The sequence below is a fragment of the Neofelis nebulosa genome, chromosome 1, assembly GCF_028018385.1.
Source record: "Neofelis nebulosa isolate mNeoNeb1 chromosome 1, mNeoNeb1.pri, whole genome shotgun sequence".
In the NCBI taxonomy this organism is placed as follows: Eukaryota; Metazoa; Chordata; class Mammalia; order Carnivora; family Felidae; genus Neofelis; species Neofelis nebulosa.
In genome coordinates, this window is record NC_080782.1 from 153,669,297 (window position 1) to 153,684,053 (window position 14,757).

The following is a 14,757-nucleotide window of genomic DNA, read 5'->3' on the forward strand; positions in this document are numbered from 1 at the left end:
TTGCCATTTGGATGTCTTCTTGAAAAAATACCTGCTCATGTCTTATGTTCATTTAATTGGATTATTTGTTATTGGGTGTTGAGTTTTGTAAGTACTTTATATATTTTGGATACTAACCCTTTATCAGATAAATCATTTGCAAATATTTTCTCCCATTCTGTCAGTTTCCTTTCAGTTTTGTTGAATGTTTCCTTCACTGTGCAGGTTTTTTATTTTGATGTAGTCCCAAATAGTTTATTTTTGTTTTTGTTTCCCTTGCCTCAGGAGACATATCTAGTAAAAAGTTGCTATGGCTGATGTTAGAGAGGTTATGGCCTATGTTCTCTTCTAGGATTTTTATGGTTTCAAGTCTTACATTTAGGTCTTTAATCCACTTTGAATTTTTATGTGCAAAGTGTAAGAAAGTGGTCCAATTTCATTATTTTGCAGGTTACTATCCAGTTTTTCCAACACAATTTGTGAAAGAGATTGTCTTCTTTTCATTGCATACCATTTCATGCTTTATCAAAGATTAGTTGACCATATAGTTGGTTTGTAGGTTTTCTCTTCTGTTCCATTAATCTGTGTGTCTATTTTTGTGCCAGCACCATCTTGTCTTCATTGCTTCAGCTTTGTAATATAAATTGATGTTCAGAATTGTGATGCCTTCAGCTATGCTTTTCTTTTTCAAGATTGCTTTTGGTATTTGGGGTGTTTTGTGGTCCCATACAAATTTTAGGATAGCTCTGAGAAAAAAATTCTATTTGTATTTTGAAAGGGTTGCATTAAGTATGTAAATTACTTTGGGTAACATAGACATTTTAACAATATTTGTTCTTCCAATCCATAAGCATGGAATGTCTTTTCATTTCTTTGTGTCATGTTTGATTTCTTTCATCAGTATCTTATAGTTTTGAGAGTGTAAGTCTTTCACTTCATTGATTAGATTTATTCCTAGATATCTTGTAGCTTTGGGTGCAATTGCAAGAAACAGTTTTCTTAAATTATTTTTCTGCTGCTTCATTATCAGTGCATAGAAATGCAACAGTTTTCTGTACATTGATCTTGTATCCTATGACTTTGCTGAATTCCATGTATCGGTTCTAGCAGTTTTTTTTTTTTTTTTTTTTTTTTTTTTTTGGAGTCTTTCAGCTTTTCTATATAGGATGTCATGCTACCTGAAAATAGTGATAGTTTTACCTCTCCCTTGCCAATTTGGATGTATTTTGTTGTCTGATTGCTGAAGCTAGGACTTCCAGTAGTATGTTAAATAATAGTGGTGAGAGTTGACATCCCTGTCTTGTTCCTGACCATAGAGGAAAAGTTCTGTTTTTCCCCATTGAGGATAATGTTTGCTGTGGCATTTTCATGTATGTCTATGGCCTTTATTAGTGTCTATAGATCACTTTATGATCTATGTTCCCTTTAAAACCTACTTTGTTGAGGATTTTATGATTAATGGATATTGTACTTTGTCAAATAGTTTTCCTTTATCTATTGAACTTATTATATAGTTCTTATCTTTTCTCTTATTGATGATGTGTCAGGTTAATTGTTTTAGGAATATTAAACCATTCTGGAGTTGTTTGTTGGAAGTATTTTGATTAATGATTCAATTTCTTTGCTGTTTTCCAATGTGCTCGTTTTCTATTTCTTTCTGTTTCAATTTTGGTTGTTTATATGTTTCTAGGAATTTTTCCATTTCTTCCAGGTTGTTCAATTTGTTGGCATATAGTTTTTCATAATATTCTCTTTCACTGTTTGCATTTCTGTGGTGTTGTTATTTCTACTCTCATTTTGTGATTTTATTTATTTGAATTCCTTCCTTTCTTCCTCCCTTCCTTCCTCCCTCCCTTTCTTCCTTCCTTCCTCTCTTTCTCCCTTTCTTTCTTTCCTTCCTTTCTTTCTTTCTTCTTTCTTTCTTATAAATATGGCCAAAGGTTTATAATTTTATTGATTTGCTCAAAGAACTACCTCCTAGTTTATTGATCTGTTCTACTGTCCATTCGTTTGTTTTTAGTTTCTGTATCATTTATTTCTGCTTTAATCTTTATTGTTTCCTTCCTTCTTCTGGTTTTAGGTTTTGTTTGTTATTGTTTTGTAGCTCTTTATATATATATATATATATATATATATATATATATATATATTTAATGAGATATTTTTCTTTCTTCTTGAGGTAGGCCTGTATTGCTATAAACTTCCCTCTCACAACCACTTTTGTTGTAACCTGATAGTTTTGACCACTGTGTATTTATTTCCATTTTTTCCTGTAATTTTTAGTTCTTTTATTTCCTGGTTGACCCAGTTATGGTTTGTAGCATGTTTTTTAACCTGTGTGTACTTGTTTTCTTTCCAGACATTTCTTTTGGGGAGAATTCCTCTCTTTTGTAATTTTGGCTAAGTTTCTGTCTTTTGCATGTTTTATTATTTAAAAATTTCTTAAATGCTTATTTTTGAGAGAGAGAGAAAGAGTGAGAAGGAGAGGGACAGAGAGAGGGGAGACATAGGATCCAAAGCAGGTTCCAGGCTCTGAGCTGCCAGCACAGAGCCTGACATGGGGCTTGAACCCACAGACCATGAGATCATGACCTGAGCTGAAGTCGTACACTTAACCTACTGAGCCACCCAGGTGCCCCTGTCTTTTGCATGTTCTGAAAGTTTGTTATGTGTCCTGCACCTGAAAGAACTACTATATTAAAAAGAAGTCACACACTGTCCAGGGCCTGGAACTCCAGGAAGTATTTCTGATGTATGCTGTGTGCACTCTATTGTCATGTTTTGGCTGCTCTAACCCACTGATCAGTCCTCTGAAGAGCTCCTCCTTGCTTGCAGTATTGGAGTGTTTGGACCTTTAACTAGGTGTGCTATGTTGCTAAAGTAACCCTGGAAAAAAAGCGGGGAAGCCTGTTCCCATAAAAAGAGAAAAAGAATAGGGGAGGAAGAACATTAAACAGAGAATCAAAAAACTATAAGGCTGATTCTAAGGAGAGAGAAAGGAAAACAAAGAAGGGGAAAACAGAAGAAAAAGAAAAGGGGAAAACAGAACGGAATAAAAAAGCCTGATCAAAAATTTTATATATATATATATATATATATAATATTATATATTATATTATAATCATATATTATATATTATAAATAATACAATAATAAAATAATATAATAAGTATATTAAATTAATTATTTAAAATATATAAAATATATTTTTTACATTTATGTATTTTATAATATATAAAAATATATATGGTAAAATAAATAAATAAAAATGCACACAGACACACACACTAAGAAATGACAAAAACAAATCTGACACTATGAGCCTGATCCCAAAAGAAAAAAAACAAAAACAAAAACAAAGGCAGAAAAAAAAAAAAAGAGTTGTCTGTTGGTGCCTGGGTATGGTGGCTGTGCTGGTCTGGAGGAGGGTCTGGCTGTGTTGGGTCAGTCAGTATTGCTTCAGTTAAAGAGCAATTGCCAGGCATGGAGGGAAAGGGTTTGGTGTAAACCTTTCTCGCCTCCACTGGGGGGCCACTGTGCTGCTCTCTGAAGTCTCATTATGTGGGTGTGGGGGGGAAAATGGTATCACCCCAATCTCTCCTCCTTAGACTAGGGAACTCAGACCATGCTGTTCAGGAAGCCCTCATAGAATAGTGAGGGCAGATAGCTTGCCCTGTATCACAACTCTCCTCAGTTTCCCCCTTGGTGCTAAGCTGGAATTCAAAGCCAGAAGTCTTGGGTGCCTGGGTGGCTCAGTCAGTTAAACGTCTGAATTCAGCTCAGGTCATGACCTCATGGTTTGTGGGTTTAAGCCCCGTTGGACTCTGTGCTAACAGCTCAGAGCCTGGAGACTGCTTAAGATTCTGTGTCTCCCTCTCTCTCTGCCCCTCCCCCACTCATGCACACTCTCTCTCCCTCTCTCTCTCAAAAATAAATAAATATCTAATTTTTTTTCTTTTAAAGTGAAGCCAGAAGTCTTAAAGGACCTGGCATGATGAGGTTCTGGTCCCATGCTCTGGAGTAGAACCTCTTCACTCTGCTGATGAAGTCTTTGGCACCTGCAAGGTCTTTTGTCTTTGGGGAGGCAATAAACCCTCTTCCCAAAGCACTCCAGGAAGGGGACAGTTCTCTCCCAGTGCACCCCTGAGATTGCTACACCACGATATACACTCCAGGGCCAGCTCCCTCTGCATCAGGAAACCCCACCACTGTTCCCCTCTGGAGAAAGTTGCACACTTCCAAAACCTCAGAGTTTCAGCTCCAAAGGCTGTTTGCAAAAAAGAGCTGGGACCCTCAGTACTTCTTGTTCTTCAGTCCATGGTCCAGAGAGGTTTTCCTCTTTTGCTTACTTGATGCTGCACTATCACAACCCTTCCCTCTTTCTATCCTTTCTGTCTCTCTACAGAAAGGGTTCCCTCTTCTCTATAGCTCCATTGTTTTATTTCCCCAACTCACATGCACATACCTTGACCCTGTCAAGCTGTCTCCCTTCAAATATGGAGGTCCTTCTGCCACTCTGTACATCTATTTCCTGTGTGTTCCAAGTGATCTGATCTCAATACAGCCGTGTTTGAGGGACAAGGAAAATCCAGGTCCCCCTACTTCACCATCTTAACTTCCTCTCTTGTTTTATTTTCTGATTTCTTCTTGTGCTTGACTTCTAGTTTTATACCATTGTGGTAAGAAAAGATGCATGCTATGACTTAGATTTTCTTGAATTTCTTGAGGCTTATTTTGTAGGCTACTATCTGATATATTCTGGGGAATGTTCAGTGTGCCCTTGAATAACATGTTTATTCTATTGTTTTGGGATATAATGTTGTGAATACATTCATTAAATCCATCTGGTCCAGTGTGTCATTCAAAGCCATTTTTTCCTTGTTTATTTGATGTTTAGGTATTTGTCTATTGATTAAAGTGGTGTGTTGAAGTTCCCTAATTTTATTGCATTTATTGATTAGTTGCCTTATGTTTGTTATCAAAAGTTTTATGTATTTGGGTTCTTTCATATTGGGTTAATATATATTTACAATTGTAATATCTTCTTAATTGTTCCTTTTATGTTTACATAGTGTCCTTCTTTGTCTCTTGTAGCTGTTTTATTTTTTTATTTTATTTTTTTTATTTTTTAAATTTTTTTTTTCAACGTTTTTTATTTATTTTTGGGACAGAGAGAGACAGAGCATGAACGGGGGAGGGGCAGAGAGAGAGGGAGACACAGAATCGGAAACAGGCTCCAGGCTCCGAGCCATCAGCCCAGAGCCTGACGCGGGGCTCGAACTCACGGACCGCGAGATTGTGACCTGGCTGAAGTCGGACGCTTAACCGACTGCGCCACCTAGGCGCCCCATCTTGTAGCTGTTTTAAAGTCTATTTTGTCTGATATAAGTATTGCTACCCCAGCTTTTTTTGACATCCATTTGAATGATAGATGTTTCTCCATCCTTTCACTTTCAGTGTGGAGGTGTCTTTAGTTCTAAAATGTGTCTTTTGTAGGTAGCATATTGATAAGTATTTTTTTATCCATTCTCTCATCCAATGTCTTTTTATTGGAGCATTTATTCCATTTACTTCCAAAGTAATTGATAGATAAGTATTTATTACCATTGTACTACTTGTTTTGTGGTTGTTTCTGAAGATTTTTGTTGAGCTTGTCTTTCTCTCATGGCTTGCTGATTTTCCTTTATGATATTTTTGGATTTCTTTTTCTCTATTCAAGGTGATTATTTAATAGTTTTTGATTTCTGGTTATCATTAGGTTTGTCTATAAATATTCTACATATGGCACTATATATTAAATTAATGGTTGTTTAAATTTGAACGCTTTTTTTCTCTCCTTTGTACTTTTGTAGGTATATACTAATATATTTTAAGTCTTTTTTTGTGAATTTCCCAACTGATTTTTTACAGAAACATTTATTTTTACGGCTTTTATGTTTTCTACCTTTTTACTGTAACTTTTGATCACTCCTTTCCACTCAAATAATCTTCTTTAATATTTCTTGTAGGGCTTGTTTAATGGTCATGAACACTTTAGTTTTTGTTTGTCTGGGAAACTTTTTATCTCTCCTATTCTGAATGATAGCGTTGCTGCAAAGAGTAGTCCTGGTTTCAGTTTTTTCCTGTTCAGCACTTTGCATATATATCATGCTACTTCCTTCTGGCTTGCAAAGTTTCTTTTGAGAAGTCTGCTAGCCAATGGGCTCTCCTTTGTCAGTTAATGACTCTTTTTTTCTTGCTGCTTAAATTTTTTTTTATCTCTATATTTTGCCAATTTAATTACAGCATGTCTTGGTGTGTGTCTGGTTTTGTTGCATTTGATGGGGATTCTCTGTTCCCCCTGGATCTTGATATCTGTTTCCTTCCCCAGATATGGGAAGTTTTCGGCTATTATTTCTTCAAATAAGTGTTCTGCTCCCTTATCTCTCTTTTCTTCTTCTCAGACTCCTGTAATAACAAATATATATTTAATTGAGTCTTTGAGTTATCTAAGTCTATTGTCATTTTGCACAGTTTTTTTTTCTCTTTTGTTCACCTTGATTAGTTTCCATTACTCTGTCTTCTAAGTCGCTACTTAATTCCTCTGCTTCTTCTAGCCTGCATTCCATTCCATCAAGTGTGATTCTCATTTTGTTTATTGAGCCTTTTATCTCTGATATGTTATTTCTTATTTCTGTGTTAAGGATCTCCTTCATGTCTTCCAATCTTTTCTCAGTTCAGTGAGTATGCTTATGATCATTGCTTTAAATTATCTGTCATATATATTACTTATATCTGTTTTACTTAGATCTCTGGCTGTGGCCTTTCTTGTTCTTTCACTTGGGATACATTTATCTGTCTCCTGATCTGTCTGTCTTCCTGTGTCTATTTCTGTGTGTTAAGAAAGTAAGCTGTGTCTTCTGCTCTTGAAAGTAGTTACTTCATGAAGGAAAGGTCCTGGAGCATCATGCTATGCTGTTTCCTCTGTTCACCAGAAACTGGCATGGAGAGTATGCTATGCTTGTTGCTTATGCTCCACTGTTGTGTACATGCCACTTTTTGTTTCAGTGCAGTCATCTGCACTAACTCTGCCTGTTGTGGACTGTTTTTGCTCTCTGTCATGTTGGTGGGACCCAGGCAGTCTAGTTATGAGGAGTTTAGTGGTGGCCCCTGGGGATCTTGGGAGTGGAGCAGTGATGTTACTAAAATTTGTGTTAGGCCATCACTCATATGTCAGATCCCCTGAAGCACTGCAGTGCCTGGGAGTTGCTTGCTGAGGTGGCTGGTGGTGTGAGGGTAGGGATTACATGTCAGGATGGCTTGGTCTGGCTGGGCCTGATGCACAATAGTGGCTGGGGACACATGGCTTGGGGTGTCCTGGTGGTTGAGTGCAGCATGAAGGTTGGGCCTGATGTATTAGCTGGGTGTGGTGTGGCAGCTGGGTGAAATGTGCAGTGACAGCAGTTCACCTGGTGGCTAAGCATGACATACAGTGGTGGCCTCATGACCTAAAATTTATTTTAAAATACAAATCTTAACAAGCTCTAGATAGAGTTTAAATCCACGAGTACCTCACTTTTCTCTGTTGAGGTAGTGTACAGAGATGAATGTGAAAGAATGTGTGTAAAAAGAGGAAAGATGAGGGGTGCCTGGATGGCTCAGTTGCTTAAGCATCTGATTTCAGCTCAGGTCATGATCTCACAGTTCATAAAATCAAGCCCCACATTGGGCTCTGTGCTGACAGTGTGGAGCCTGCTTGTGATTCTCTCTCTCCCCCCGTCTCTCTGGCTCTCTCTCTCTCTCTCTCTCTCAAAATAACAAAGGTGAAAGATGAGATAATTCCCATTGCCATGTCTGCCTAGGTTACCATCTGAATATTGTATTTTGTATGCATATTTTTGCTGACAGTTAAAACCATGGAGATGCCACTTGCTTCTTTATTTTGCAAGACGATTAATTTCAGTAGAAGTGACTGCATGTTATTTCACATGTGGGCAATTATACACATTGATTAGTTTAGTAATTAGTGTCCAGACAACTACAAAGTTGAAAGCATTCATATTTTTTTTAAGAGTCATTCGACTTATTATTGTTCTGAATCAGCAACATGTTGAGGGTAAAAAATTAGTAAGTTGGACAAGTTAGTTTCCATCACCCTTTCAACTTGTGCATTGTGATTCTAGGATAAATTGTTTCAAACATACTTGTTCTCATTTCTCTCTTAACAGAAGCAGTTCCTTCTGTAGAAATGGAAAGGGCCAATGAGAGTTGCCTGATGAGCTTCATCCTTCTAGGCTTCTCAGACAACCCTCGCCTGGAGTCCGCACTCTTTGTATTAGTCCTTTTTTTCTATATCCTGACGCTTGTGGGGAACTTTGCCATCATCATTATATCATACGTGGATCCTCTCCTCCATACCCCCATGTACTTCTTCCTCAGCAACCTCTCCCTACTGGACCTCTGCTTCACTACCAGTCTTGCACCTCAGACCTTAGTCAACCTGAGAGGTCCAGAGAAGACTATCACCTATGGTGGTTGTGTGGTACAACTCTATATTTCTCTAGCGCTGGGCTCCACTGAGTGTATCCTCTTGGCTATAATGGCTTTGGATCGTTACATTGCTGTCTGCAAACCCCTCCACTATGTGGCTATCATGAATCCACAGCTATGCCAACAGCTGGCATCCCTCTCCTGGCTCAGTGGTTTGAGCAATTCCCTGATCCATGCTACTTTTACCTTGCAATTGCCTCTCTGTGGCAACCATAGACTCAATCATTTTATTTGTGAAGTACCAGCTCTCCTCAAATTGGCTTGTGTGGACACCACTGTCAATGAGTTGGTGCTTTTTGTGGTTAGTATCCTGTTTCTCCTAATTCCCCCAGCACTCATTCTTATCTCCTATGGCTTCATAAGTCAAGCTGTGCTGAGGATAAAGTCAGCAGAGGCAAGACACAAAGCCTTCAGTACCTGTTCCTCCCACCTTACAGTGGTGATCATTTTCTATGGCACCATAATCTACATGTACCTACAACCAGGTAACAGTTATGCTCAGGACCAAGGCAAGTTTATCTCCCTCTTCTACACCATGGTGACCCCAACCTTAAATCCTATTATCTATACTTTAAGAAACAAAGATATGAAAGTGGCTCTGAAAACACTTCTGTCAAAAAAACTGTGTTCCCTATGACTGTGATGTGCAAGGAAGCATTTACCAAGATATGTAGTCAGTCAGCTTCTAAATTAGTCAAACCATGTTTCCCAATTTCACATCAGTGAAATTTATGTTTACTTAATCTAATAAGGGAGATTTTCTTCTCTTATGTGTAACTAAACAAAATATATGTTTTAAGTTCAGAGATTAAACCATGGGAAATAGAGTGGTGTATGGGTATAAATTGTAATCTTCACCACAAAGTCTATATTTTATTTCTGACACTTATTCTCAGGGATTCAATAGATGTAAGTAATTAAATATTTACCAATTGTCTAGGTAATGAATCTTTTTAATTTTCATTTGTGATGAATTATTTAGTATTTAAACACCTTAAATTTACCTTATAATGTTCTTTCATTAAAGCTTCAAATTGGAAATTAATCTCTTTATACATGTACTTCCCCTACTGAAGTAGGAAACTAAGTCCTCATACTGTCAATTTATTGAAGAGTAGGATAACATATTAACTGTTTTTTTTTTACATATTCTCATTTAACAATAACTATCAAGAAAGACTAAAAGAAACAAAATATAATAAACATATGGTTTTTCTTTTTTATTTTACCCAAAAAGATGTTACCTGTCCCTCACTCCCAGTTCCAAGCTAGATTTAATTTCAGAAATAAATACCTGTGCCTTCTCACTAGATGACATTGTTCTTGACATGGGTTGTAAACACAAAATCACAAATTTTTTTGCAGTTTTTGCACTCATTTATTTATATTTTCTTGGTTAAATGTGGATATTCAGATTTTAAAATATATATATAGTTATCTTTATTTTGAGTGTAACTGAAAAACAAAAGTCAATACTGGGAAACCAGTCCTTCCACAAAAACCCGATGTTAGAAGATGGCAAGGTAGAAAGACCTTAAACTCAAATCCTTCATAGACACAGCAAATGTACACCAACTGATAGTGCAAATCTTCCTAAAAAGAACTGAGAGCTGACTGAACAGCTTCTACTCAACAAGGTAGATCTCATAGAGAATGACAAAAGAGACAGAGATACAGTAACAAAGGAAACCCCCACCCCTGATGCTGAAAACTGTCATGGGCAGGAATAGTGAGAGAATGTGAGCAGATTCATACATTCTGGGCACAGAAAAAAGCTGTGGTTTAAAGGAGCAACTAGATAGAAAGGAAAGAGCTCTTATAACCCTGTCGAAAGGTGGGGGAGGTGCTGGAAATCTCTGTTAATCAGAGGGGTTGGCAAGTGTCATAGTTTATGATTCCTCTCTACCCTGATCGTGCAGATAGGAGCAGGTTCTGGGCACCCTACCCTGTCTGTTGCCCCAGCAATCACTGGGCCCCTATTTCACACCAGCCTGAAATGTTCCAAGACTCACAAAAGTCATGGTGTGAAACAGAAACTAGAATGTAAGTTACCCAGCCCATAAACTCTGCCTACAGTGGGGGAGCCCCTGGAACTCTCCGTAGGTCAGAGAGGTTGGCAAGCACACGGTATGTGTTCCCCTTCCATCCTGATAACAGAGGGCTGCAAGGTCGGGTTCCATAGGGGGCCTGCTGCCTTGGTAATTCCCAGGCCACTAACCTATATGAGCTGAGATGCCCTGTTATGTAGAAAAAAAGCCACAGCTTAAAAGAGCAGCTAGAATATAGGCTACTGAAGTTCAGGAGCAGACAGGCATGACCATTGCCACTGCTCCACTGTCCCCTCAACCTCTGACCCAGCTTCTGACCCTGCACCTGTTGGTGATGAGTGGCCCCAGCAGCATGTTATAGCCCTGCCACCAGCCCAACCCTGGCATGTTCATCACCTTGTGGGGGATGGACAGCACTATCAGGGCAGACCTAATCGCTGCTGTGGTCTTCCTCTGGATCTGCCTCCTCCTCCTCATGCTACACTACTTCTATTGGCACAAGGGCATGATCCACACCAAGGCCAAGGAATTCATTTTAGGGGTTTCATAAAGATAAAACTTCTTTGAAGAAATAATAGCTAAAAAGTTCTCGAAGCTATGGAAGGAAATAGACATCCAACTCCAAAGACCACCAAGTTTTCCAAGGAAAATGAACCCAAGGAGGTCCACACTATAACACATATTTAAAATGTCAAAGATTAAAGATGAAGATAATTTTATAAGGAAAAACAACATAAAAGCAAATACTTATGTATGAAGTGTTAAAGGATATGAGCCTTTTACATAGACTACAAGGCTATGAGCTAATTTTTCTTTACTAAAAACTTTGCAGGCCAGCAAGGAGTGGGAATATATACTCAAAGCACTAAAAGAAAAAAAATGCAACCAATATACTCTACCTACCAATATTATCTTTCAGAATTGAAAAAGAGATACACAGTTTCAAAGATAAAAGTTAAAGTAGTTTATCACCACTGAATTGGCTTTAGGAGTAATGTTAAAGGGAATTTTTAAGTAGACAAGTAAAGGTCATAATTAGAAGTAAGACAATTATGAACGAAATGATGTAAAATATGACAACATATACACAAAACATGAAAGGGGTAGTAAAAATGTTATTTTAGGATGCGTTAGAATTTAAATGGCCATCACCTTAAAATAGACTATTATATTATTTGGATGTTGTATATGAATCTTATGGTAACCACAAACACAAAACCTATAATACATTTACACAAAAATAAACATAAAGATAGCCAAAAATAACATTACAGAAAGTAAATAACCACAAAAAAGACAGCAAGAGACAAAAGGGTCGGAGAACCAAAAACAGCAGGAAAACAATTAACAAAATGGCAACAAGTATATACCTATCATTATTTTAAAAGCAAATGGTCTAGATGCTTCAATAAAAAAGACATAAAGTAGTGGAATGGATAAAAACAAAACAAAACGTAAACCAAGACACATTTATATACTTTCTGCAAGATTTACTTCAAACTAAACACATATATGGACTGAAAGTGAAGGGATGTAAAAAGAATTCCATGCAAATTGAAGTAAAAAAAAAAAAGGAAAGAAAAGAAAAGAAAAGTCAAGATAACAATGCTTAGACAAAAATAGATGTGAGAGCAAAGACTGTAACAACTCTTTTTTTTATGGTACCCGGGAGTTGGCAAGCTATTTTAAGATGAAGCTGAACATATCTTTCCCAGATATTGACTTCCAGAAATTCATTGAAGTGGATGATAAGTGCAAGCTCAGTACTTTTTATGAGGGGCATATGGTCACAGAAGTTGCTGCTGATGTTCTGAGTGAAGAATGGAAAGATTAGGTGGTCTGAATAAGTGGTGGCAATGACAAACAAGGTTCCCCATGGAGCAGAGTATCTTTAGCTGTGGCTATGACCACCTGCTGCTAAGGGGCATTCCTGTTACAGATAAGAAAGACTGCAGAAAAAAAGTGCAAATACATTTGGGGTTACATTGTAGATGACAACCTCAGTGTTCTCATCTTGGTCATTGTAAACAAAAGGAGGAGGATATTTCTATACTCAATGATACTATTGTGCCTTGTCACATGGGCCCATAAGAGTTAGCAGAATCTGCAAAGTTTTCAATCTCTCTAAAGAACATGATGTCCACCAGTATGTTGTGAGAAAGCCCATAAACAAAGATGGTAAGAAACCTAGAACAAAAGTGCCCAAGGTTCCATGTTTTATTACTATACATGTCCTCCAAAACAAACATTGGCATATTGGTCTGAAGAAATGGGGCACGAAGAAAAATAGGGAAGAGGCTATATAATATGGTAAACTTTTGGCCAAGAGAATGAAGGAAACAAAAGAAAAGCACCTGGAACAGAATGACAAAAGAAAGAGGCTGTCCTCTCTGAAGGCTTCTACATCTAAGTCTGAGTGTAGTCAAAAATGAGATTTTCTAGCAAAGGTGGAGACATTATGATTCTGGTCTTCAAGCTATATTACAAAGCTGTAGCCATAAGACAGTATGATACTGGCACAAAAACAGACACATAGATCAATGAAACAGAATAGAAAACCCAAAAACTGACCCACAACTCTATGGCCAACTAATTTTCAACAAAGCAGGAAAGAATATCCAATGGAAAAAAAGACAGTCTCTTTAACAAATGGTGCTGGGAGAACTGGACAACAACGTGCAGAAGAATGAAAGTAGACCATACAAACACACACACACACACACAATTCAAGTGTCTGTTGACAATAAATTATATTTAAAAAATTCAAAAAAAATGAGAGATCTAAATGTGATAAAGAAAGCAATAAAAATACTAGAGGAAAACACAGGCAGTAACCTCTTTGACCTCAGCCACAACAGTTAATTACTAGACACATCTCCTGAAGCGAGGGAAAAAACAAAAAGAAAAACAAAAGCAAAAATGAACTATTGGGGCTTCATCAAGATAAAAAAACGTCTGCACAATGATGAAAACAATCAACAAAACTAAAAGGCAGCCTGCGGAATGTGGGAAGGTATTTGCAAAAGACATATCAATAAAGGGTTAGTATCCAAAATCTATAAAGAACTAATCAAACGAAACACCCAAAAGACAAAAATCCAGTTAATAATGGTCAGAAGACATGAATAGACATTTTTCCAAAAAAAACACTCAGATAGCAAACAGACACATGAAAAGATGTTCAACATCACTCATTATCAGAGAAATACAAATCAAAACCACAATGAGATAACACCTCACAACTGTCAGAATGGCTACAATTAACTCAGGAAGCAAAAGGTGTTGATGAGGATCCAGAGAAAGGAGAACACTTTTGCACAGTTGGTAGGAATGTAAACTGGTGCAGCCAGTCTGGAAAACAGTATGGAAGTTCTTCAAGAAATTAAAAATAGAACTACCTTATGAACCAGTATTTGGACTACTAAGCATTTAACCAAAGAATACAAAACTACTGATTCAAAGAAGCACATGTACCCCGATGTTTATAACAACATTATCAACAATAGTCAAACTATGGAAAGAGCCCAAATGTCCACTGACTGATGAATGAATAAAGAATATGTCACACACACACACACACACACACACACAGGAATATACGTTGCCATCAAAAAGAGGAAATCTTATTTGCAATGACATTGATGGAAGTAGAATATATTATGCTAAGCAACATAGTGAGTCAGAGAAAGACTGTTACCATATGATTTCATTCATATTTGGAATTTAAGAAATGAAAAGGTGAACATATGGGAGGGTGAAAAGAGGGAATGGGAAACAAACCATAAGAGACACTTTTTTAATATTTATTTTGAAAGAGAGAGAGGGTGCAAGTGGAGAAGAGGCAGAGAGAGAGAGGGAGAGAGAATCTCAAGCAGACTCCAAGCTGTCAGTGCAGAGCCCAACCTGAGGCTTGATTTCCATGAGCCATGAAATCATGACGTGAGTCAAAGTCAAGAGTTGGACACAATTAACTGAGACATCCAGGTGCCCCTAAGAGACTTCATGAAGGTTGATGAGGGAAAGGGTGGGTAATGGGGTAGATGGGTGATGGGTATTAAGGAGGGCACTTGTTATGATGAGCACTAGGTGTTGTATGTAATTGATAAATCACTGAATTCTACTCCTGAAACCAATATTGCGCTGTATGTTAACTAATTATAACTAAATTAAAATTTGGAAAAAAAAAGGATTTTCTAAGAGT

At 37.4% G+C, this 14,757-nt stretch overlaps 1 protein-coding gene and 1 pseudogene across 1 annotated transcript; both read left to right on the forward strand.

The window, feature by feature from the left end:
• Positions 1–8,206: 8,206 nt before the first annotated feature.
• LOC131484795 (olfactory receptor 2G3) lies at positions 8,207–9,145 on the forward strand. The gene has a single exon (XM_058683463.1). It carries the CDS (start codon positions 8,207–8,209, stop codon positions 9,143–9,145), a length of 939 nt encoding a protein of 312 aa, XP_058539446.1.
• Positions 9,146–12,246: 3,101 nt separating this feature from the next.
• LOC131491546 (small ribosomal subunit protein eS6-like) lies at positions 12,247–12,988 on the forward strand (annotated as a pseudogene).
• Positions 12,989–14,757: the final 1,769 nt, after the last annotated feature.